General features: G+C 41.2%; 1 protein-coding gene across 6 annotated transcripts in view; it reads right to left on the reverse strand.

Moving 5' to 3' along the window:
• The window catches only part of tiam2a (TIAM Rac1 associated GEF 2a), a 217,100-nt gene that overhangs the window by 23,984 nt on the left and 166,967 nt on the right, over positions 1 to 26,149 (reverse strand). The window contains exons 1-2 of one of the 6 annotated variants that reach the window (XM_052012774.1): positions 13,307 to 13,419; positions 12,563 to 12,772 (exon numbers count right to left, since the gene is read on the reverse strand). The exons of 4 other annotated variants lie outside the window; for them this stretch is intronic. In XM_052012774.1, coding sequence (XP_051868734.1) covers positions 12,563 to 12,673 — 111 coding nt within the window. In that variant the 5' untranslated portion in view covers positions 12,674 to 12,772; positions 13,307 to 13,419. Of the gene's footprint in view, positions 1 to 12,562; positions 12,773 to 13,306; positions 13,420 to 26,149 lie in introns of those variants that run through there. One more of the 6 variants, XM_052012775.1, reaches the window with a different exon arrangement.

Raw genomic sequence — 26,149 nt, forward strand, 5'->3', positions numbered from 1 at the left:
AGGAATCAACATGTTCAGAAAAATATAAGAGAGAAGAGAAAAATAAAAGTTCTCGTTTTTGAACCAACTGAGTTTAATTTCAGTGAAAATCTATGCCCCACTAATCAGCTTTTCAGTGGAATAAGTGTCTTTCATACTTTTCCTTAATCCTCCAGTTCCAGTTACTTTGTAGTTTTAACACAGAAATGAAGGCTGAAGTACAGTCTATAAAAACTTCCTAGGTTAAAATAGGGAGATATAAACATTGATTCTCATTAATTACTCTGTGCCTTTAATTTCTTACATAAATAAAGCAACATGATTCACTTGGCTTTTCAATACCTTAAGCCTTTTGCATTCACTGCACCAAATATTCAATAAAAAAATACCTGGGTGAGAATTGGACCCCAGCCTCTAAATATCCACATTAGTTTGTCACTGTCCTGCTCCACTTCAAAGACAAAAGACAATCAACTGCACACACACAGCACCGTGTAGGGAAGCTTACTGAAGCACACCACACCCTGTTTAACAGTGCCCATGGGAGCCAAGTCTTTTACATAACAAAAAGGTACATTTCACTGAATATTGAATAATGTAAATTAGAATCAAGTAAAGTTCATATATGTGAGAAGACTTGCAAGGTATTCTAAAAAGGAATATAAAGAATATGTTTTAATTATGTCGTTAAGTCTCTACTACTGATTGCAGATATTAACAAGAAACAGCAATATATCTGAGAATATCCCTCAATTTAGTTGCACTTTGTGATTAAGCAAATGTAGAGCTACAGCTTTTTTCAAAGAGCTTTACAGTAGGAAACTAACTGATCCTGAAATTTTATAGTTCAGTTTATGATTTTACATTTCTATCTACAATCACTTTCACTCCTCCTCTCAGAGAAATCCACAATCTCCAGATTTTTTTGATACTTGCAATGTCAATAAAACCAATGATACCCAAGTTGCATGCATAGGAGTCTTTGGCCTCGTAGGATTTCATGTGGAGGATGCAGGCAAGAACATAGAACAGTACAGCACAATACAGGCCCTTTGGCCCACAATGTTGTGCCGACCCTTAAACCTAAGACTATCTAACCCCTTCCTCCCACATATCCCTCTATTTTAAATTCTTCCATATGCTTATTTAGTAATCTCTTGAATTTGACCAATGTACCTGCCTCCACCACCGCCCCAGGCAGCACATTCCACGCCCCAACCACTCTCTGGGTAAAAACCTCCCTCTGATATCTCCCTTGAACTTCCCACCCATTACTTTAAAGCCATGCCCTCTTGTATTGAGCATTGGTGCCCTGGGAAAGAGGCGCTGACTGTCCATTTATTTATATTTATTATATAAATAAATGTCATCACTTGCTTGAAACCATAGTTTTGGGAATTCATTTCCCCATTAATTGCAAAGGTTTTTGGTTTTTGGGATGCTTCTCCTAAATCAAATCTTCACACAATGAAAAGCAACTCCCTGCAATCCAACTGAAAGGTGAAAAACTGTAGTGGCTGAAATGTCTAAATATCAACAGAAAATGCTGGAAATACTCAGTAAGATAGACAGCATCCATGGAGAGAGAAACAGAGTCAATATTTCAGGTCAATAACCCTTTGTCGGAAATAAAAACAAAGAAAAAGTGTTGGAACTGTGAGATGCAGAACCCAGCAATTGCTGGAAATCTGAAACAAAAAAATGTGGTGGAAGTACAATCCTATCCTATGGATATGCCAGTTACATACTATATTTATGCAGCTTCGTATCTTCAAGTATTAGAATTAGATAGTCATAACATCTGGTTATTGCATTAACCTGTGGGAACCAATCTGCCTCATGCTATCTCTAGGATGAAATTTTTTTTTCAAAAATGCAGATTCTAGAAATATTGAAAAGTGTCAGGAAGTGTCAAGACAGGCAGATGATGTTTGTGTATACACGTTTGGAGGCTGAGTTTCATGTTATTTTTGACTAATTCACTAAAGGATACAAGAGGACCCCTACCAACCAGTTTTACAAAACTTGTCCTCAATACAGGTCCATAGTAAGACATTGGAAAACATGGACAATTTCCCATAGCTCTGCTCTCAGTGAAGGCAGACATAGATGATGAAATTCATCATTACCTTCAGTACGCTAATACATCTGGCCATCCGAAAAAATGAGTGTTGACAATCAAAACATCAAATGTGCGACAAACCTCTCAGTCTAACAGTCAGCTGAAATCTTGGCCCTCCTATATGTTTCTAAGACAATGGAATACCTATTGCAGACACCTCAAAGCATTGCACGTCACCAGAATTTTCTCTGCCAATTTCTCCTTATCCACTGACAGGAAAGGCAATTCTCCTCTCCCAAGCCAAATCCCTAGCACCGAAGCTCTAATTACTCTTAGCTCTGTTAAGCAGATCGCATGCCTGACATCAAATGCCCAAAGCAGACACACTATTCTGAGTTCTTTCACAGAAAGAGATTATCAGGTAGACAGAGGAAAAGATTCAAGGACTTCTCGAAACGTCCTTGAAAAAAAGTACAACATGGGATTCATGTGAATCTCAAGCCCATAACCACTCAAATTGGAAAGGTTCATACAGGACAGCACTTAGAACCTCGGGTCCATGCACTGGAAGCACACAGCCTCACAAACTCCTTACATGCCCAGAATCATTGAATTGCACTGCAACGCAAACTGGCTACTTGACCCAACTCATCCACACCAACCAGTGGGCACCCTTGCATATTAGCCCCATCACTCAGCACTTGGTCCATAGCCCTTTATGCTTGAGGGATTCAAGTGTTTCTCTAGACACTTCTTAAATGCGGTCAGCGACCCAGCTTCAACTACAGTCTCAGGCAGTGCGCTCTAGGTACTTGCAACTCTCTGGGTGAAGGAGGTTCCGCTCATTACTTCTTTGAATCTCTTACCCCTTACCTAAACCTTTCCAAATGATCATTAATCCTCTCCCTCAGAATTGTTCCCAGTGTCTTCCCTACCACCAATGTTGGGGTCACAAGTCTATAGTTACCAGGCTTTTCCCTAATGCGTTTCTTGAAAAGGGGGACCATGTTTGCTGTCCTCCAGTCATCTGCTCCCTCACTTGTCTCTAGCAAGGATTTGAAAGTCTCAGAGCCCCAGCAATCTTTCCCCTTGCCTCCCATAGCAGCTTGGGATAAATGTCATCCATTCCTGTGGAGTTATCCACCTTTAAGCCCGCAAAGGCATCGAGTGCCTCCTCTTTATTGATGGAGACCTGCTCTCGACCTTTACCTACCCCATCATTGAATTCTCCAACTACAGAATCCGTTTCCATTGTGAAACTGATGAAAAGTATTCATTTAGGACCTCACCTGTACCTTCTGGCTCCACACATAGATTGCTCCCATTGTCCTTAATGGACACGAATTTTTCCCTGGTTATTCTTTAGTCCTTCATGTACTAATAGAACTTCAGATTACCTCAATCCTGTCCGCCAGTGACTTCTTGTGACCCCTCTTTGCCTTCCTAATTTCCTTCTTAAGCTCCTCCCTATTCTTTTTATACGCTTGATGGGCCTCCCCCATCATTAGTTCCTTATACTTATCATAGGTTTCCATTTTTCTCTTTATCCAACCCTGAATATCCCTCGACATCCAGAGTTCCCTCTACTTGTTACACCTGGCTTTTCCCCTTATAGGAATGCTTTGGCCCTGAACTCTTGCTATTTCTCCTTTGAATGCTTCCCACTGTGCCGATGTAGACTTACCTGCAAGTAGATGCTCCCAGTCTGCCTTTGCCAGGTCATCCCTTATGTTAATGAAATTGACCTTGCTCCAGTTTAAGACTTTTATTGCTGGTTCATCCCTATCCTTTTCCATAACCACTTTAAAATACACAGAGTTATGGTCACTATCTCCAAAATTATCTCCCACTGACAATCCCTCCACTGACCAGCCACATTCCCCAAGATAAGGTCCAGTAATGGTCCATTGGTATATCTACACACTGTGTCAAAATGCTCATCTGGACACACCTCAAAAATTCCACCCCTTCTGAGCCGTTAATGCTGAAGCAATCCCAGTTAACATATGGGAAATTGAAATTTATTTTATTGCATCTTTAATTTCTGTGTACATATCTGTTCCTCTATCTCTTGCTGACAGTTGAGAGGTCTGCAAGACACCCCCAGCAAAGTGACAATATCTTTTATGCTTCTAATCTCTACCCGCGTGGCCTCGTTTGAGGAACCTTCGACGACCTCTCCCTCAGAACAGTGTAATAGCTCCTTCCCTTTTACTCTCCCTTCCATCTCACTTGAAAATTCTGTACCCTGGGATATTGAGTGCCAGCCCCGCCCATCCTTTAACCATGTCTCAGTGACAATATCTTAGACCCTCATGCTAAGTAAAGTTTTGAGTTCATCTACTTTATATTCCTTGCACAGAAATAGATGCAATTTAGCTTTGAATTCCCTTGATGTTCACTTACTCACTTGTTCTGCCGACTGGACTAACTCTAGGTGATTGCAGCTCTCCATCTGAACAGCTACTCTAATTCTCTTTCCCCTGCCAACTCAGTTTGAACCTTCCCCAACAGCATGAGCAAACATTCCGGCAGGGATGTTGGTCCCACTCTGGATAAGGTGCAACCCACCCTACTTGTACAGGTCTTACCTTCCTCAGAAACAGTTCCAGTGATCCAGAAGCCTAATCCTCCCGCACCATCCCTTCAGCCAAGCATTCATCTGACCTATCCTGCCACTCCTATACTCATTAGCCTGTGGCACCAGATTACAACGTTTGAGGCTACCTATCTCCCTAAACACATTGTGGGATCTCATCCCTTCTCCTATCCATCTCATTGGTACCTGCATGTACTATGACCTCCCCTTTGAGAATTACCCTTGACTCTAGCACCAGGGAGGCAACAGACCAACATGAGTCTCTTTTGTAGCCCAGAAACACCTATATGAAGCCCTGACAATTAAAGTCTCAACCATTACCATTCTCCCAGTCTTGTTCCCACCATTCTGTACAGGGGTGCCCACCGTGGTGCCACGAACTGGGCTGTCACTGCTGTTGTCCTTGGGGAGGCCATTCCCCCAATGGTATCCAGAATGATGCACCTGTTCTGTCAGGCACCTCCATCAGTGGTAAAATCTGTGGTTCCATATTGGCTTCATCAGTCACCTCAGAACACCTACAACTAAAGTGGAAGTCATCCTCTATACCTAGGAACTAGCTAAGGGAAAAGAGCAAGCACATTTCACATACACTTCCATCAGCTGTCCTGTGGTAAAAGTGCCAACAATATTGACCAAACAGTTATAATCAGTAGTCAGACGATGATAATTAATTTAACAAATTAACCTCAGTATACCAAGAGATAAGACCATGGGTAAGAAATGTCCTCTGTATGTGCTGGACATGAAAAATAGCACTGCTTAAATATGTATTTAACTTTGCTTATAAAAGTTGCCTCCCTTCAACAATGGGTGAATTTTTATTCGCAAGATTCCAATCATAATCCAGTCATTCCTGTTGAGAACTGCACATCACTTAATATCAAGTGTGATATTAGTTGTGATACTCACTCCCCAAGGTTAGAGATGAAAAATGGTTACTTGGTCTGAGGAACACTATTGTTTGGTAGCTCAAATGAAATCGTATCCTTCATAGAGATGGTGGCTTAAAGCAGTGAAGTAGAAAGGTACAGAATTCTTACCAAGATCGAATTATACTGCAGTGTTCATTCAGTCCATCACTCCAGTGCATCTCAGTAAATTAGTTAATTCTCTGTTGAATTTCCACAGACCTCTTCCTTCCCCACCCTCCACCCAGCACAAATCTAATACCCTTCCTAATGTTATTGCTGAGCCTGCTTTTCACCACATTGTCAGGGAATGCATCCCTAATCATTGCAATTCATTATCATTTTCATCCTCGTTTTGTTCTTCTATATTAATAGAATCAAACATAATAATCTAATGAGAGAACTGAAAAATTAGTTCCTTTAAACCACAGATACTGCATGCATAGCGCAAAGGAAACATTGCACAAAGATACGTATCTCTGCATGCTGATTATCAGATACAAGGACAAAGTTACACAGGCAGTTTTGTAGCGGAACCTATTCAACTAAATCCATTAGATTTAAATTAATTATGCTCAGTCTAGCTCCATTGCTGTCAGCGTAGTAGAGAAGTGAGATTTTTGGGAAAAACAAAAAAATTTGCCATATTCTTTGTTGTGCACCACCTGCAATACTTCAGTATTAACAATTTCTAGTTGGCAGGAGATCCATACCTCGAAGCTCCTGCTTTGCCGCTACAGCTTTGATAGAAATCCCAGTTGCCTATGTAAAAAATATAGTACTACAGTAGAGTGGAGGTTTCTTCAAGAAAATGCTCCAAAGATTCTTTCCAGATGTGAATGCAAAAGTCTCGTTGGATGAAAATCAGAAGTTCCCAGTTTACTTGTAGAGCTTTTATTGACCTGCAGTGTAGCGGTTAATGTCATACATGGCATAAATCAACAGAAATGGACTGCAAGGGTTTGAGAGCCAAGGTGACGGTAACTGTCAAGTTAACACACAAGTACCTGTAAGCAGCACAGGTACTTGTGTGAGCTTGTATCCAAGGTCATTGGTGGTCAGAGCTGTGAGTGAGGAAGATCAGCCTGCATAGACATTGATCCAGCAGTAAACATTGATAAGAAGGTGTCTTCCTGTGAAGACTGGTGGAGAAACAGCTTTGGGTTCCGCCTCTTTGATCTGATATTTTTTCTTAATCCTTTCTCATCTGACGAGCACAAAACCACTTCTCTTTTTGCAGGTTTGTATTTGAACATTTCTGGCCATTTAATTTTGAGGGGGAAACTGCTGATATCTCCTGGGGATTTGGTGATTGGACCTCAGTACAGACCAGTTTAATGTTGTGTAGAACTTTTCCAAATGACAACAGGTGAAATGTGCCTACCCTTTAAACAACTGTCACTCTCTGGACTGGAAACTCAGATGCATTAGCACCTAAGCTCCAGGTCACTTTGGACTTCTGCGTTTGGCCAAAATTGTGCAGACTTCTAAAGTAAGCAAGGCTCACTGTCAACCAGATCCATGTAGTCTAGTGTCCAGTAACTGACCCTGAAGCTGCATCTACAATCCCACTCAAGTTCAGTGGCACATCAATACAAGACTTGTCACTGCATTCATTGAGCTTCTCAACTCAGTGTTAAGCAACACAATGATTTTACAATTCTCAATCTTACCTTCAAATCTCTCCATGGGTTCACCCCTCCCTACCTCAGCCAAAAACAGCTATAATAACTGCACCCCTCCAGTGTTTGCCCTCGTACACTTTCGCTCCTCCTCTGTAGGTCTGCCCATAGTAGCTGAGGCTCTGCTGAAAACATTCCGCCGCTCTATCCTCCATGCAGCAAGTTGTTGTTTTTGAGTTGGGGCAATTATTTCTAAGGACAGGGGATCATGTATGGAGTTTTTTTTGATGAGGGAACTAAATAACAACAGACATTCTAAGGTAGGAGGGAGTATCCAAGAAATGCAAACCATTCACAGTAACAGAAAAAGGACATGTGGCGGGGGAAGATCAGTGGTTATTTAAGGCTGAGAAAATAGAAGGTGGAAGATGGGAGAGAAACCAGAAAATGGTGAAGAGCATCGCTAAAGGAAATCAAAAACTGTATTGAATGATTTCAAAAGGCTACAGAGTGTAAATGTAGTTAATACACTGCAATTTACTACTTATCAATGGAACACCGATGTTAGCTGTGCCTTACATCACAGAATAATACGGAGTGTGAGCCACAGCAAGATACTCCATTCATTTTGAAGTCAGTACTGAGATTTTGTAGTAGTTCATGAGTGGTAATTACGAAAGATTGACCTACATAGCAATGCACAGCACATCAAACTGTACAACATAATTGCTACCAGTCCTGAATTTAATTTAGAGGAAAGGTTAACCTATTTCTTCTTTCACTTTAATTTTAGGTTCCAGACATGCACACTGGATCTTAACTGACATAAAAACAATGAGAATCAATGTCACTGGGTTAATAAAGTTGAAGTAATTGTAGTTACAGTAATAGGGAATAGAAATAATTATTTTGCCATAAATCTTCAAAGGCACAGATGGAAAAGCCATCTGTCAATATCATAGGGCACCTGGTAATGATCAGTACTGATAAACCTTACTTCAACTTCAGCTGCACTGACTAAATCATACAGATACAATTGATTATCTGCACAAGGATTCATCTACTACCAATTAATGAGATAAATGTAAAAGCAATAAGGGGCTGCACCGTTTCTGAGAAATGATAGAAGTATATCTTCATGGTCAATGAAAGCTATGTATCAATAAAATATAAACATACAATCTATTAAGTACTGCTATGAAAATTCCATAGTGTCAAGAACTTTCATAGGTAAGTAAAACTGATGTGGTGTACATCACCCTAAACAAAGGCGAAGTAATTTTATACATTCCCTCCTACATGCAGTTCTGAATTCACCCATTTTACAGACTTCAGTTTCATACTGGCCCCCTATAGATGGAAGGGGTGGGGCAGAATTTTGGGGAAGGGTTGATTAAAAGATAAAGATCTCATTGGAGATAGCCAGCATTGCTTTGTCAAGGGCAGATTTTTTCCAACCAATCCGCCTGAATTTTTTGAGCAGGTAACAAAGTGTATTGATGACGGCAGGGCAGTAGATGTGGTTTACCTGAACTTCAGTAAGGCCTTTGACAAGATCCCACATGGAAGACTGGTCCTAAAGGTTAGAACCCAGGGGATCCTGGGCAAGTTGGATCCAAAATTGGCTTGGCAATTGGAGAGAGGGTGATACCAAAGGTCTGGTTTTGTGATTGGATTCCTGTGACTAGTGATGTTCCATAGGGATCGGTGCTGGGATCCTTGCTGTTTGTAATATATTTAAATGATTTGGATGTGGATGTAGGAAGTACGATCAGCAAGTTCACAGATGAATGAAGGTTTGAAGTTGTTAATAGTGTGGAGAGCAGTCTTAAAGCTACAGGGCAACATTGATGTGTTGGTGAAATGGGCTGAGAATGGCGAATACAATTTAATCCTGTTAAACATGAGGTAAGGAATTCTGGGAGCACTAATTAGGCTAGGACATACACCATGAATGGTAAGGTCCAAGGGAGTATAGAGGAATAGAGTGACCTTGGTGTGCGAGTCCAAAGATCCTTGAAGGTAGCAGTGCAGGTGGATAATGAGGTTAAGAAGGTGTATCGAATATAGGCCTTTATTAGTCAGGGCATTGAATACAAGAGCAGGGAGGTTATACTCTATCTTTAAAAACATAAGTCAGACCTCTGCCAGAGTACTGCATGCAGTTCTGATCACCATACTGTGACAGTGCTAGAGAGGGTGCAGAGGAGAATCACCAACATGTTGCCTAGGATGGAGTGTTTCAGTTATGAAGAGAGACTGCAGAGGCTAGGTCTGTTTTCCCTAGAGTGGAGGAGGGCAAAAGGAACATGATTGAGGTATATAAAATTAGGAGGGGTAGATTGCAGGAAATTTTTCCACCTATCAAAAGATGAATTAAACTAGAGGATGTAGATTTATGGTAAGGGCCAGGAGATCTAAGGGGGACCATTTTCACATAGTGGTGATTGGAATGCACTGAAGAAGACTGTGGTGGTGGTGGAGTTACTGATAGCATTTAAGAAGTGTCTAGATGACCACATGAATTACCTAGGCATAGTTGGCAATGGGCCAAGTGCTGGAAGATGGGACTAGTATGGATGGATGCCAACTTGTTGGCACAGACATGGTGGGCTAAATGGCCTGGTTCCATGCTGCATGACTCCATAATCCTACATCTATGACTAAAATATGGGCAATATTGCCTAACACTGGCCTGCTGTGATAGAAAGCTTCAAAAGGTGTCCTCCCCACAGTTGGTTTCTCTGATTTATTATTTAAACTATGGTCTAGAAATTCTTAGATTTAACGCAACCTTTTCATGTACCGGGAAAGTAGGACTTTTTTTAAGATTTGATCTAAACCCAGTTGATAAATACAATTGCGTGCTTTCTGTGCACATAACTAACTTCCGTGAGTTTTTGATGGGTCCGTCAACTTTGCACATGGGTGGTGGTGGTGGTGGTGGGGGGGGGGGGGGAGGGAGGCGGGAATGGGAAAGGTGAACAAAGAGAGAGGAAAACCAGGTGGAAGGGCGAGTGTCTGTGTGCTTCCTGAAATTGGAAAATTCAATGTTCATACCTAGATGTTCTTCTTCCAATTTGTGTTTGGGCTCTCCACAGCAATGGAAAAGGCTGAGGACAGACAAGTCAGTGTTGAATGGGAAGGGGAGTTAAAATGACATGTAACTGGGAGTTCAAGAGGGCCATTGTGGACAGAACGTAGGTGCTCTGCAAAACAGTTGCCTAGTATACACTTGGTTTTTTCAATGTAGAGGAGATCACATTGTGAGAAGTAGACCAGGTTGAAAGAGGTACAGATAAACCTCTGCTTCAACTGGAAGGGCTGTTTAGGTCCCTAGATGGTGGTGAGGGAGGTGGTGAAGGGACAATGTTACACCCCTTACTGTTGCAGATGCAAGTGCCAGGGGACAGAGAGGGTAAGTGGGAAGGGCTGAGTGGTTGAGACAGCTGTGGTGTGGGAGTCTGTGGGTTTATAGAAGTGTCAGTAGCAAGTCTTTCTCCTGAGATGGAGACATATTGATCCACAAGTTTCGGAGATAGTCCAGGTAAATTTGATGGCAGGGTAGAAATAGATGGCAAAGGTGAGATGTCTTGTTGCAGTTGTAGAAGACATTAGTGAGGCTGCATTTGGAATAATGTGTTTAGTTTTAGTCACCTTACTATAGGGAAGATGCCATTAAGCCGGAAAGAGTGCAGAGGAGATCTACGAGGATGTTGCCGGGACTTGAGGGACCAAGCTATGGAGAGAGGTTGAGCAGGTTGGGACTTTTTCCAATGGAGTGCAGAATATGACAGGTGATCTTATAGAGGTGTATGAAATCATGAGGGGCATAGATAGGGTCAATGCACACACAGTCTTTTTCTCCAGGGAATTAAGAACCAGAAGCCATAGGTTTAAGATGAGAGAGGAGAAAAATTTACTAGGAACCTGAGGGACAATGTTTTCACTCAGAGGGTGGTCAGTATATGGAATGAGCTCCCAGAGGAAGTAGTTGAAGCAGGTACCTTAACAACATTTAAAAGGCACTTAGACGGGTACGTGGTTAGAAAAGGTTTACAGGGATATGGGTCAAACGCGAGCAAATGGGACTACCTCAGATGAGAATCCCGGTCAGCATGGATCAGTAGGGCTGAAGGGCCCGTTTCTCTGCTGTATGACTCTGTGACTCTGGATGATAAGGTTTACAATTTCTGCAAGAGTGTCGGAAGCAGCACCAGTGCAGTAATCAATGTAATGAAGAAAGAGTTGATGCTGTATGCCAGAATAGGCTTGGAATAAAGACTGTTCCATGTAGCCAACAAAAAGACAGGCATAGCTGGGGCCCATGTGATTGCCCATGTCCATCTCTTTGATCTGCAGGAGGTGTGGGGAATCAAAAGAGAGGTTGTTGAGGTTATGGCGATTTAGAGGCAGCTTCCATCCAGAATTTCACTACTCTTGTACAATCATCCTCATGCTACTAGTCAGAGTTTCTTCACTCACATCTGCCAGCAGGAATCAATGGATACCGAATCCATTCAATCTCTTCTCCTCTGTAAAGTGGGACACTGAGGCCAATGTTAGTATTCTGACTGCCACTACAGTTGACATCAGCTCATTCCAATAGCATTAATGATTGAAACTAAGAGCTTCATGTTTTTATTTATTTTATATAGCTTATTCCAAAACTGACAGGACATCTGCACATTAACCATAAGTATATACTAATTTTACACAGCTTCAAAAGAAGCTAGAAATAAAACTCTGCAACAGTGGAAGGTTACATCTATAATACAATTTCTATTTTTAAAAAAAGTTGCAACTGGGAGTGTGAGAGAAACCATACTGAATAATTTCCAGATGAAACCTTAAATGCATCATTCACACCACTGACCTGTCCAATGTGTTAACTATTATATTACATCATTTATTTTGGAATCCAGAGCCACTTCATTATTTCCTAATTATCAAAGAAGCTGATTCACTCTCAGTGGTGAAAGCAACTTTCATATTGAAAGCAACAGGGTTCAAGAGGCTCCTTTGTTTTATAAACCTCATCCTCTTGCTCCCTATCAAATTTCCCAGTATTACAGTAAATCACTTCACAATTTTCTGAAATCTTTAACAGACTAGACAACATATAAAAAACCGTTCTTGCTGTTTCTCAACAGTAATAATTGTGTCGTCAGACTAGTAATAGAATTCAGCAATATATATCCAGTTTTCATTGATTACTCCCAACATCATTATCTGTTATTCACAAAACAAAATAAGATAATGCCCGTGGACCATGATGATCTGATAGAGCTCACTTCAAAGTGCACTCCTGGAAAATCCTCTTCCCCCCCACCAGCACCCCCCCCCCCCCCAGCCCCCCAAGAAAAGCTGCAATAGGTTTAAGACTCACCGTGTAAAACATCTTGTGGAGTGAGCAATAGGCTGCTGCTGCCTGCTGCTTTGTTTTATCAGCCAAGGCAAGTCCCCTGACTTTAAGTCTCTTCTTTTTAGACACAGGCATGGATGTGTTGACTCTTGGACAGCCTGAACATAGCTACACACTACCACAAAATGAACACTGAGGAGAATTCCATCCTGGCACATCCCATGGAATTTCAGTCTGAATGAAAAGAGCGTCTCCATTTGGGTTACTTCAGGATACTTGAAAACAGTGGATGTTTCGCATGCAGTTTTTTTTAATATATATATATACCCAAGTGACATCAAATCTTTATTTCTTGGTCAGCCTCTACATTTGGAATGGTACTTCCGGCTACAGTTGCAATCAAAATGAGTACACTGGCCATGGTAGGACTGTAAGGATAGAACCTGCAGTTGGTTGAAAAGGTTGCTGGCCAGGGACTCAGGAGGAATGCAAATAGCCACTAGGTTAATAGACAAATAATCAAGATAGAGCAGTTTACTACCAGTCTACCACCTCTAGCTGTGAAGCTAATCAGCATTATAAAAGCACATTTCAACATGCAGACAAATCACACTGTAAACTAATAAGAGGCTAGAGAGTAAAGCTTAATTAGCTGCAAAACATCCTGCACTTCATCAACCAGGAACTCTACAAAAATTATTTAAATGAAAACAACCTCTTAAACTTGACAAGACCATAAATAGTCCCAAAACAAATTAAAGCTCTCACATGCATGCAGCACAGATTTCATGCACACCCAAGAAAACATCAGGATCCAGCCTTGATGAAGCACTGGTCTCAAAAGCTGAAGGCAACGTTTTAAATCTGTGACCAAATCTGCGCATATCTATTTTCTGCTCTTGACCTTGGAAAGTTGATTACAGCAATAATTCTGGCTCTGCCACCACCCTCTGAAGAGATGCTAGACAACAGAAACAATCCTTCAGAACAAGCTGCAGCAAATTTATGACATAATTAAAAGCCACACCACTAACGAGTTCAGGAAACTGCTTCATAATAGCAGCAGTCTAACCCTACAGAAGAATTTATTTAAATTGAATGGTTTTCATAGAAAAAAACATTACAGCAGAAAGAATTTAACTCAATGTTATTAAATCCAGGGCATTTTTAGACAATACAAAGTGGACACTAAGGACAACAACTGTAGGGGTATTTCAGTCATACACATGGCCATACCAACACTATGATTTCTGCAATACAAGGTCCTCCACTGCATTGTTTTGGGCTTGGGCCATCAGTGCCAGGTACTGTGCCACACTCTCACATATACCGATTCAGAATCTCAGTCTGGAAATGAGAGCAATGGTGTAGAGAGAGAGGCAGCTGCATGAAGTGAAAGTGCACAGAGGTAGATATACTTTTGGAAGATCAGGTAATTGAGGACTTTTGGGACATGGAACAAAGGAGAACGTGAGGCCGAGGCAGATCAGCCACCATCACACTGGATTGTAGCGGGACTGGCTTGAGGGTCAAGCTGCCTAGTGCTGCTCCTATTTTCTTAGTGTTCTGGAGGGAGAGGTGGGTGAGTCAGCAACTGTCAGAGAGGTTAGCCAGGGGAAGTTACAGGGAGGTGAAATTAGCAGGCCTGGGACCCGCTTTTGGGGTTGGATCGAGCCAAGTGCTGGGGATGTGCGCCTTCCCACGCCAAGTGTGAGAGGAATTAAAGCAGCCCCAGGCTCCCATCCCCTGTGCTCTGTGCCAAATGCCACTCCAATGATTTCCTGGTCCCCACTAAGGAACTAGGGCTGAGGAATGACAGCAAATGATCTTCAACAGCAGTCATAATACAAACCAATTATCAAGTTGTAGAAAAAAATGTTTTAAAAATGTATAAAAGCATGTAATTTAATCTGTATTGTGCACAGAAACTAAAATGCCTATGACATTTGCAAATGACCACAATTAATAAAAAGTCAGTATTTTAAGCAAATCTGTCCCCATTATCCACTACCCCGATGCAGTTATTTGAAATTCATCCTGTTTAGGTAGGGCCTTCGTCACAAAATGCCCATTATCCAGGAACATGTATCGATTTGGGACCAAACCTTGGTACCAAGCAAAGCTTATGATATTTGCCATAACTCATGAGCAAATGATACAGCAGCTTCAGGCAAGGAGCAAATGCATGATGAAAGTTAGACGAGCTGGATCTGCAGACTGGCATTTCACTAATTACTGGACTGTTACCTTCACTACGTTTTCAATAACTTGCTAGATCATTTAAAAACCTGGAATATGCAAGGGTAATTCTAACTGATGTAGTTGTTCGATGCCCTACCATAGTATCAATTCAATACTGCTTTATTGATAAAAGTTAGTAATATAAATTTAGGGTGCAATGTAAATAACTGAAGTCACCAAGAGTCTGTCAGTATATTAATAATTCAAAAATTCCTGTAATCATTTCAATGAACAGCTTGGGCAATCGGTTAGGCTTGCCTTGGTTTGTTTAATCTCCATGATAATTTTCACTGAATGTTTTTGGATATGTGCTGATGGAACTGACTGGTGTCATCTGAGATCTAAGTGAACATTGTAATCAACCATGCAAGTCCTTAACTAATCAGATTGAAGCATTGTGAAATCAATCCTGAACAAGGAAATACAAGTCTGAATGGGTAAATATAATGTCAAATTAGGTATAGGAAGAGCAATTAACAAGAGGGAAAAAAAAACAAATAAAGTCAAAAATAAGAAGAAAATTTTAATTTTAAAATAATCTCCAAAAGCGTTTGCAACAGTTAAATTTTGAATGGTTGACCAGCTGCAATTAATATTCATCTCATTAAATGGTAATTAAGACTTGAAATGATAACTTGGTGCTCTCTGAATTTATTTTCTATTTGCTCTGCACCTCAAGTAATGAATCAGAGAGCTGGGGGGGGGGTGGGGGGGGGGCGGTGGGTGGGTGGCAAGATGCCAGGCAGCCCAATGCGTTTTCACAAAGACACCGACAGAGCAGCACATCTCTCAAAGCAACTTCTCTATTTTAATCTTGTATACTTCCTTGAAATTGAAATAGTGGTTGAAAATTAATAATGACTGCTTTTAGCTTCAGTGTTTTATTTTGATGGCAACCTTTAGGTTAACTCATAATTATGGGGTAATGGTGACTTCTTTTAAAAAAAAGCTCAGAAGTTTGGTTGAAGTAAAAAGGGCGTAAATTCATACCATGAACAAAGTGTGTTGCTTACTTTGTTCTGTTCTCAGTTTGGGTGTTCAATCGTTGGCGACTGATGCAAACTTCCCGACTTTGCTACCAGAAAGATCCAGTAGCTTTACTTCAGGATTCTCCAACACCTACTCTTCAGAACTTGATTTTCAAACATCATATCAACACAATATAAAAATGGTTCATGCTTTTGGGATTAGCACGAAAGAACTGGAATGTAGTAGATGTGCTCCACTGTGTACTGAATGCTCTTAATCTGTTTATTCATGCATGTTTAATAACTACCCTGTCATCACAATTTTGTCGTTGTCAGTTGCATGGGTCTCCACTGCAGTTCTGAAAGTTCTATGGTGACCAATGCAGACCACCACGGGTGGGGAAGGGTAGGGGTTCTTCATGGGGTGAGTGGTTTGGGAAGTTGTGTAGCACTTCCACCATTTATATTGACATTTGTGTGCTCTGGATAATGTGATCCAAGGTTCTCACTGCCATCTTTAATGCTCCTTTTCCATTTACCAGCGTCTGTACTAAATCCTCCAATCCAGTGTTGATAGTTCTCCAGTGTTTTGAGATGTCTGCTGTAGGTAATCCATGTCTCAAGTGTACAGGAAGGAAGAGATCACTGCTGCTAGTTACACCATTAGTTCTGTTTCAGGGTGGAGGTCCTAATTTTCAAATACTCATCCTCAGATGGTAAAGGCTGAAGGTGCCTCCGTTGAGATACAACTCCCAAGACAGGCAAAGTGATCCTTGTTTTCCAGGGTATTGTCAGGGGGCCATGCTGTACACTAAGGGCAGGTTCGTGAAGGATCTTTGTTTCATAAAGTCCATTCTCTTGTGTTCTTGTATTAACCTCCAGACACGTGCAATTACAAACATCATCTGTGTAACTTGGCTCAGTGACCACTGGGGGTGGTGACCTTTGTTCTGAAATAGATTAGACAGTTTCCTACTTGTTTTGTCGAATCACTCCAGCAGGAAGCTTATTGTAGGCAAGGTAACAGCATTGTGATAATAAAGAGTGATGACACAACCTCGTTTTTCACTAGTCTGGATCAAGATAGGGTCCGTTGCAGATCCCTTGCTTAAGATAAAGGTTTGTAATGCCAGAGTCAAAGGCTTTTGAGGGGTCAAAAAGGCCATATTTAATGGTTGATGCTGCTCTATGCATTTCTTTTGGTGAAAGATGTATGCATTGTGCCTTGAGATTAGAGAGTCTGCACTGATTTGGAGAGCAGTACTTTGACTTCCGAGAGGAGACTACGGAGGAGGACTCTGCTGATGACATTCGCTGTGGCAGACTACAGGGAGACCTCTCTGCAGTTACTGTAATTGGATGTGAATCCCTTAAGTTGGTCATGATCATGGAGTCTGAGGTCCCCTGACAAGACCTCTTCTTCCCAGACATGATTCAGTGAATTTGTGACTTAAGTTTATTTTTTATCATGATTTAGAACTTCAGCAGGGATATTGTCTGCTCCAAGGGCTTTGTTTTTCACTTGACAAATGACCTTTTCAACTTCTTGTTAGGCAAGGTGCCCATGAGTTTTGACCGGATAGGTTGTGGTGCTCTGGAGTCAAGGTTGGTCATGTTAAGTTCAGAGTCATGGTTGAGAAATTCCTTAGACTATTCCTTCCAGTGGACACCAATGACCTCTTTGTTCCCGATAGGTTCACCTTTGTCCTTGGCTCTCAGCAAAGTGGGTCCATGGGGTTTCAAGCCATGGCCAGTCATGACAGTGATGGACTCTCCATAGTCATGCTGACCTCCAGCATTCCTTCCACCTATCACCTGTTCATAGAGTCAAGGGTTTTTCTATTGCTCCCAGAACGTTTCTTTTTGCTGGAGTTTCCAATCTACGAGAGCTTTGTGTTTGCAATTAATGGGCTCCTGGATTTGCTGGTCATTCCTATAAAAACCTGTCCTGGTGTTTTCTGCAAGAAAAGCCAAGATTCTCTTCAAAAGTGCTAATTATGGTGGAGTCCATTGTAGTCACTCTATGGATACACTGCAGCTTTTGTTGGTTAGGTTGTCTGTGGGACACTGTATGAGAAGAGCTCTCTGTGGGATCCTTGAGACCTTCAACATTGACTTTCATGTAGCAGCTTTTCTGTTGCTGTCATTGTTTCGTGGCCAGACTGGTGGAGCTAACAGAGCAGATTAGGTAGTGGTCAGTCCAAAATTCATTGGTACCCGTTATGCAGACTAACGTAGGACTCCATGCAGTCTCTTGCTCAAACCATGATATATACAAACTGCTGTCAATGCCTGGATCAGTGATCTCATCATAAGGACTTTGGTCTCTGACACAGTAGGCTGTTGATGACAAAAAGATTATGCTCCAAGCAATTTATCAGGACAAGGATTTGGTTAGAGTTATTTTTTTCTACTCCCTCCTTGACAATTATGCCCTTGGAGTGGATCACGCTGTTTCCAACTCTCGCACCGAAGTCACACAGAAGGATCAGTTTGTCTTTCTCCCGAGATCAAGGCTTGAGCTGGGTAATCCCTCTGACCACCTCAAGGACAGAGTGAAAATCCTCCTGGGCCTCAACTGTAACTTCCAGGATTCGGATGTATGTGCTGGGTAACCACAGAAAGCTGGTTCAGTGAGCCCAGAAGACATGAAATGTTCACTTATCCCAGAGGGGGATATCACTGAGGTGTCTGACTAGTGCATTCTCTATGGCAAAACAGAATCCACGAAGGTGGTGTTCCTTTTCTGGCTTGTCCTTCCAGAAGATGCACCCATTGCCTTTTTCTTTGAGCTGGCCACCTTCTACCTATTGTATCTCATTCAGGGCAGTGATGTCAAAGAGTCTGAGTACCTGGGCTATGACAACAAAATGATATTCAGGGCTGTCAGTGTTGGGACTGTCCACGAGGGTCCTGATGTCCCACATCCCAAATTTGAAGTTGTGGAGTGAAGGTTGCCTTCTAAAGAGGAATAGTTGTTGCATACCAGCTACCAAACGAACTTGACAGACTGAGATCCTGAATTCAGTAGCAAGGGTATCAAGACAACTGGAGTTAAGATTATTGGTCTCTTGTACCTCACACCTCCACTCTGGCCTTTTTGCAGCACTAATCTTATGGTTAAGACTCTTTCTTCTATTATTCCTGATGAACTCATTCCTCCCTATGATTTCAAATTCTTTCTTTCCTCAATCTACAATTAATGGACCTTCAAAACTGAAGTTTGATCCTAAGAATTCTTTGCGTCATAAGAATTCCTCAGCTCTAAATTTAAATAAACTTAGAAAAAAAATCTCAGATTAAGCTGACCATGAAAATAGCACTCTTTACTACAGCACTACTTGATTGAAAATGGTCTCTTCCACAGACTGAAAAAGGATAACCTCCAATTCAAAGTTGAGTTTATTCTCATATGCACAAGTACATGTATGCACAGGTGCAATGAAAAACTTACTTGCAGCAGCATCACAGGCACATAGCATAATAATAAGCAGCATTTCCAAGAAAAACATAAACTAAACATAAACAATACAAAATTTTTACAAGAGAAAAACAATTAAAACAAAAGAAACCTCCATTTTAGTGCAAAGTGATCAGAGTGGGCATAGTGCTGCTAAACTGTAGTGCTGACTAGGGTTTTGCCAGTTGGTTCAAGAACAGTGTGATTGACTGGCAAAACTTCAGCATCATTTTGCATTATTCAGGAAATTCACCCAGGCTCTTTCCCATATGCGCCATGTTCTTCTTCTGCAATTTCCACATCAGACCTGCGACCAATGACACCATTCCCAGTGCAACATCCTTTTTGGAACTTTACTGATCACTGTGGAACAATTACACTTCCACTGGGCTTCACTAGACTGGGATAAGATGAACTAACCTGCTATACTTCATCCCTCCACCCCAACCTCAAGCATTTTACCAATACCTTCCATCCACCCGATCTCATCTCAACCCACCTCCTACTCCTGATAACATCACTTCCAGATCACTGGCCCCCAATACTCCCATCAACCACCCTTCACCAATCTTTCCCACATTCCCATCCCTTAAACCAGTGGTTTTCAACCTTCTTCACGCTGCGGACCCCCAGAATATGTCTTTGTTGGATGGCGGACCCCCAAAGCCCACAAAATCAAACAATCGATAACTCATGCATACAACACTTAAATTACTGCACATAGTCACTATTTCAATAGGGCCTATTTCAATCACCGATAATTACCAGCGGTGTCTTTCAGTGTTCAGTTCAATGTGAAGGTTGTGCCTGTTTTGCACTGCAGAGTTTGTCCAAACATGGTGGTATGTGCGACAAACATACGCGTATGTCATCCTCAATATTCAGTCATGATCTGTATTTGGTTTTCATGGCAGTGACTGCAGAAAATGCTATTTCGCACAAGTAAGTGGTTGCAAATGGTAACAGAACATTGACGGCTTTGCCGGACAGCAGTGGATAGTCCTGGGAACATGCTATCCAGAACGACAACAGTGACATTCCGCTGAACTGCAAGCGCAAAGTCCTGTCAGATGACAGTTCAGCCAATTCTTCTTGTTCACGTCCAGTTAAATCAGTAAGCATGCATTCAAACAGATTTCGAATCCAATCAAACATGCTCATGTCATCGTCGCCGAAATACTCATGGAAATAATGTGACAGCTGTTGAATATGGTTCAAAACGGTGCTCGCAATGTCTTAGTCTCGTTCACTGTCAGAAACTCAGCCAGCAACAGAAACATATCATAGACGCCTTGCTCGCATCTTCCCTTCCAGATATGGAGTTTTTTTCTGGAAGGCATTGATTTTGTCATGTGTTTTCAGAACATTTGAGCCAGGTTCCTACAATGATAGATTTAAGCTGTTCAAAGTGTTGAAAATATCTGCAAACTAAGCTAATCTGGCAACCCACGTCTCATCCGTCAAGAACTGTGCCAACGATCCGTTATGCTCATCTAGAAAACTGAGCAGTTCATCTCGCAATTCACATACACGCTGCACAACACGGCCTCGTGACAGTCATCTGACTTCTGTATGTAGCAACAAATACTTATGCCTGGCTTCCATTTCACGGCATATGTTTTCAAACAAACGATGATTGAGCGGCCTGGCTTTGATAAAGTTAACAATTTTAATGCACGTGGAAAACACATCTGCAAGATTTTCATCCATATTCTTTGCAGCCAAAGCCTCACGGGTGAATCATGCAGTGGGTTGCTGCTACATGTGGAGCTACTTCTTTCACTCGTGCGACTAGACCCGACTTCCGTCCCGTCATTGAGGCAGCACCATCTGTGCATACTCCAATACACTGCATCCATGCCAATGCCGATTGTACAAAAAAAGTGTCAAGCACACGGAAAAGTTCTTCACCGGTTGTATGCCCTGGGAGCACCTTGCAAAACAAGAACTCTTCCAAAGCCTCTCCTTCCCAGCAATGTCGAACATAAACCAACAACTGCGCAGCACTGGCAACATCAGTACTTTCATCAAGCTGAATCGCAAATCTGACTTCCTGAAGACGTGCTATCAGCTGGCTCTGTATATCTTCCGCCATATCGCCAATTCTTCTGCTTACTGTGTTATCAGACAGTGGAATGGCTTTCAGTTTTTGACTGGATTCTCTTCCCAGTACAACTTCGCACATATCTACTGCGGCAGGCAGTATAAGCTCTTCTCCAATTGTGTGAGGCTTTCTGTAATGTGCTATTCGTAATGCTACCAAATATGATGCACGAAGAGCCTTCTCACTTACAGTGGCGCAGGCTGTCATTTTGCCTTTCTGCTTGAGGTACAGCTCCTTTGGCCACTCAAAATATTCCTTCAGCTTACTGGCAATATCTGGATGCACTGTTGTTAAATGGCGCTTCAATTTCACTGGTTTCATTGCATCGTTGGACAGTGTTTGCAAACACACAACACAGAGAGGTTGGTCCGCATTTGTCCCCACCGCGATGAAGCCATATGAAATGTATTCTGGATCGTACTTGCGTTGTTTTCTCTTTCGGTCACCCTTATCCCCTTCGTCATCAGAATCTTCCAGTTTCTGGTCAGCTTTTCTCTTCAGAAATTTCTCCATACTCAGCAATACACGCTGGACAGTTTAATTACTATTACTGATAAACAAAATTAACAAAACTAATCTAAAATTTACATGCTTGCGCACATTTTGTTTAACAGTGACATCACTGTGGTGTAAATGCACAGTAAGTAAGCAATATTATTAAGGCACACCAACAACGTCACTCAGTCTCGCTAACACTACAGTGCACAACAGAATAGTAGTGAGTAGTGAACACTACTGACTGACAAATCGAATATTAGGCAGCAGCTTACCAGAAGAGAACACCGTCTAAGTCTCTAAGATTGTCGCCTATAACAGATAGAATAGATATGGCTGATTTTCTGAATAGTGGAAAACTGGAACAAGCAACTGAGCTACGTCTTTGTAACAGGTCACTTTTCCATTTTTTTCTTGGCTTGCTCGCGGACCACCTGGCAACCCACCACGGACCCCCAGGGGTCCGCAGACCACAGGTTAAAAACCTCTGCCTTAAACAATGTTACAAATTCATGATTATTGACTCTGCTCACCAACTGCTGATTTAGTGATTTTGGTCCCCACCTTCAGCCCCACACAAGGAGTCAATCTCCAGCTAGCTGAAGTACTTTCCCCACCACAGGACTCGACTGAGCCTCTGAACATCAGTGCTCTCCCCAAACCCCACCCACTGAATGCATCCTCTGTTCTAGATGCCATATCTCCCAGGGCCTGGGTGCTACTGAAGTTTGTGGTTACAGGCCCACAAATGTATAGCATGACTTTTATAGTATACTACAAATTTTAGGCCAGAGATTCAGCCCACCTTTGGAAAATCCAGATATTTATACAACTTTGGTGAAAAGCCAGGTTTTATTTTGTATACAGAGTATAACTTTTTTCCATGGAACACTAATAAAGGCAGATTCAGTAAACAAGCCCACTTAGTGAGTATGCATTAAGCCAAAGATCTTACCCATGCAAAATCATGAGTAAAGCAGTACTGGGCAGAGACACAGCTATACCAAACAAACTTCATGTAAGATCTATTAAAGCAAACTTTCTGTTCTCATGCTTCCTAACAAAACAATCTGGACAATATCAAGGTTTAGCAGTGATTAATGTTATTTGGTTCACACATATCCTGTAGAATCACTGCCCTTAATACGCAAGATAATCCAACAAACAGAAAATCTTCAGTGTAACTTTCATCAACAATACTGCAAAATAGAGCAAGAGATTCTTCTCCATTCTCCAAAACCAAACTCAGCATGCTAGCAATTAGGAAAAAGGCTTCTTTGCAGGCAGCTGGAAAGAAAATCAAAGCAAATCATATACAAAACAAGGGTTGAGACTCATTTATCCCTTTCCTTAAATTGCATTAACCACTCCCTGTATTCCTTTGGTAAACACACAATCCTTGTCATTTCAGTTAACTTTCAGCTAGTTCCAAACTATGTGTTGTGCGTTCTGAAGCATCTTTAAGACTGGAGCTGAATTTACAGTAAACCATTTCTGAAAGGATTTGTTAGCCAAATAAAAGCATGCTTTTAAAATCAAAGCAAAAGACTATGTCCATACCATGCAAAGCATTGCAGTAATTCTCAATATCAGTCTTTTAAGGATATATATTCTTTTACTGTAATGAGTTTGAAAGTCCCATATATTGACAGGGCCTTGATGATTCATTCAGTTATTTCAAATGCAGCTTTGTTTGAGACTCCACGTATTAAATAAATAATATATATGGAATTAAGTCTGCATGGAAAAAGCAATTTTGTTCATTTGAGCATAATCAAACCAATTCAGAATTGCAATTTTCTAAATCAATTTTTAAAAAATCAAATTAATACTGCTTAAATTTAATATCACTTTTTAAAACAATAACCCATTTATTTATCTTTGTAACATGAACCACTCTAACATTAAGAGCATTTATATATTCGTGGCCTACATATTACATTCCACTGCTTGTGAAAGGCAATCAAAGTGTTGAAAAAAGTCGACTGTGTATTTCAAATACACAGCTGTAAATACTGCAGTTTCACTAAATGGGAAATAAAGAAAGAAAATATAATATTTTGATCAGTGAAAACTTCAGGTCAATCCTGCACTAAAGGAAGTAACCCAAATGCTAATGGAAAGTCTGCACATATTGTCTGAATAGATATGATTTTGGGAAAAATGTTTGGCGTGGTTGGTTAACCACTGAAAAGAATCATAGCCTTTTCCTGGAGAATAGAAGACCAGCAGTATACTTGAAGTCAAATTAAAGAAGCTTGTGTGTATATATTGGACGACTTGTTGTGATTTTTGCATCCACTGCTGGGAAACCTGGAAAGACCAAGAACAAGGACATGTACTTAATTTAATGGCAATTGTTTCCAAAAAAGCTTTTTTAAATTTATGTTTTCAGCCCTGCAGCTAACCAGATAGTAGATTGGCTGCAAATTAAGTAAGTCTGTGGTAGACAGCAGCTTGAAATGGTCCTCAGCAATTCAGAAGATTATTAGACAGTATTTCCCAGCATTTAAGAGTAAAGGTCAGTAGAAGGCTGGGAATGACAGATAGGAAGGAGACATCAATTGGATCAACTAGAAAAGTGGAGAGAGAAGCAGCGTGCAGCAAGAATGCTTGATGTCCTTTTGAGAAAGGGTGGGATAGAAAAACATTCTTGCTCGTCCTGGCCCACAAACAGATCTGAAAAAAGCTTTGCTGTTTGATCTCATGCCCGGTTTCTTCAGCTCCCAGGCTTCCCGAGCCCATTGAAATCCGTACTTGAGCTATAAAATCCATATTGCTGACTGAACCCTAAGTTTCATTTACATATTATCAATGACTCTACCAATAAGGGGCCGGAGTCACTATCAGCCCTAATCCCATAAGGATTAAATGCAGTATTCAAAGTTACAACAGAGTTATAAGATCATAAAAAATTATGACCCAGATGGTGGCTTTTGACCCACTGTGCCTATGCCAGTCTACTTAAGAGGGACCCAGCCAATCCTGCTTTCCAGCAAAAGGTTCGTAGTCCTGCAGGTCAGGGCTAAGTACATATACGAATACTTCATAACCGTGGCAATTGCTTTTATCTCCACCTCTTCCACTGCGAATTTCAGACTGTACCAATCTCTGGGTGAAAAAAACTTTCCTTTTCCCATCTTAACCTTCTACCAATCACTTTTAATCTATGCCAGATTTGAAACTCCCCTGCTAAGCAAAATGAATCCTTCCTGTTCACTTCATGTAGGCCTTCATTTTTTCTTGTTTTAAACCTCAACTCTCACCTCAGCCTTCTCTGTTCCAAAGAAATCCACCCTGGCTTATCCAATTTTTCCTCATGACTATGAGTTTCTAATCCTCCTTAATCTCCTCTGCACCTTCTCCAGTATAATCATATCGTTCCTGTCATGTGGTGATCAGAATTGTGTGCAATGCTCAAGCATGACGCAACCAATGTTGTATTCAGTTCTAGCATAATCTCCCTGATCTAATATTCTATGCCTTCGCTAATAAAGGGAAGCATGACGTTTACCTTTAACCATTTTATTGACCAATACTATCTTTAAGGATGTGAGGACACACACTCTTGATTCCTCCATGCTTTTCAATACCTATTCCCTTGCTTTGCTGCACCTCACATATACTGTGCCACATTTCTCTGGATTAAATTCAACTTGCTATTTTTCTGCCCAACTGACTAGACCATCTACATCTTCCTGAAGTCTAAAGCTCTCTTCCTCACTGTCAACCACACAGCCAACTATTGCAACATTCGGCTTGCTTGTTCTAACCATTTAACCTCACAGATACAATTGAGAACAGTGGTGAACAATGTAATTAGAAATGGGGAACAAACAGTTTGTTGCTTCCATCACAAAGTACAGAGAACAATTATGAAGTATGTGTCTCACATATGCACACACACACTTTCTTCTGTCGTAAAATTACTGAAGGTTAATGCTTTTGCATAGTGCTAAGCTGAATTCAGTATTAACAACCAAGACATAGGACTTGTTTGGGCCAGATCTAATGTTAACAATGAAAAGGTTTAGGTGAGTCATTTGGAAAAGCAATGAAAAAAATGCTCATTTTACAAAATGTGACCATTGCTGACATGGTCAGCATTATTGCACCTCTCTAATCGCCTTTGATAAAGTAGTGCAAGCATCCATGGCGGGGAACATGCAGATGGTGGTGTTCCATGTGCTTGCTGCCCTTGACCTTGTTGGTGACAGGGTCATAAGTTTGAAAAAAGACATTAAGGAAGCCAAGGTAAGCAACTGCAGTACATTTTGTAGATGATTCACATTGTAGCCATCGTGCAACAGTGATGGAAGGAAGGAATGTTCAGCATGTTGAAG

Source organism: Pristis pectinata, chromosome 3 (genome assembly GCF_009764475.1).
Source record: "Pristis pectinata isolate sPriPec2 chromosome 3, sPriPec2.1.pri, whole genome shotgun sequence".
Taxonomy (NCBI): Eukaryota; Metazoa; Chordata; class Chondrichthyes; order Rhinopristiformes; family Pristidae; genus Pristis; species Pristis pectinata.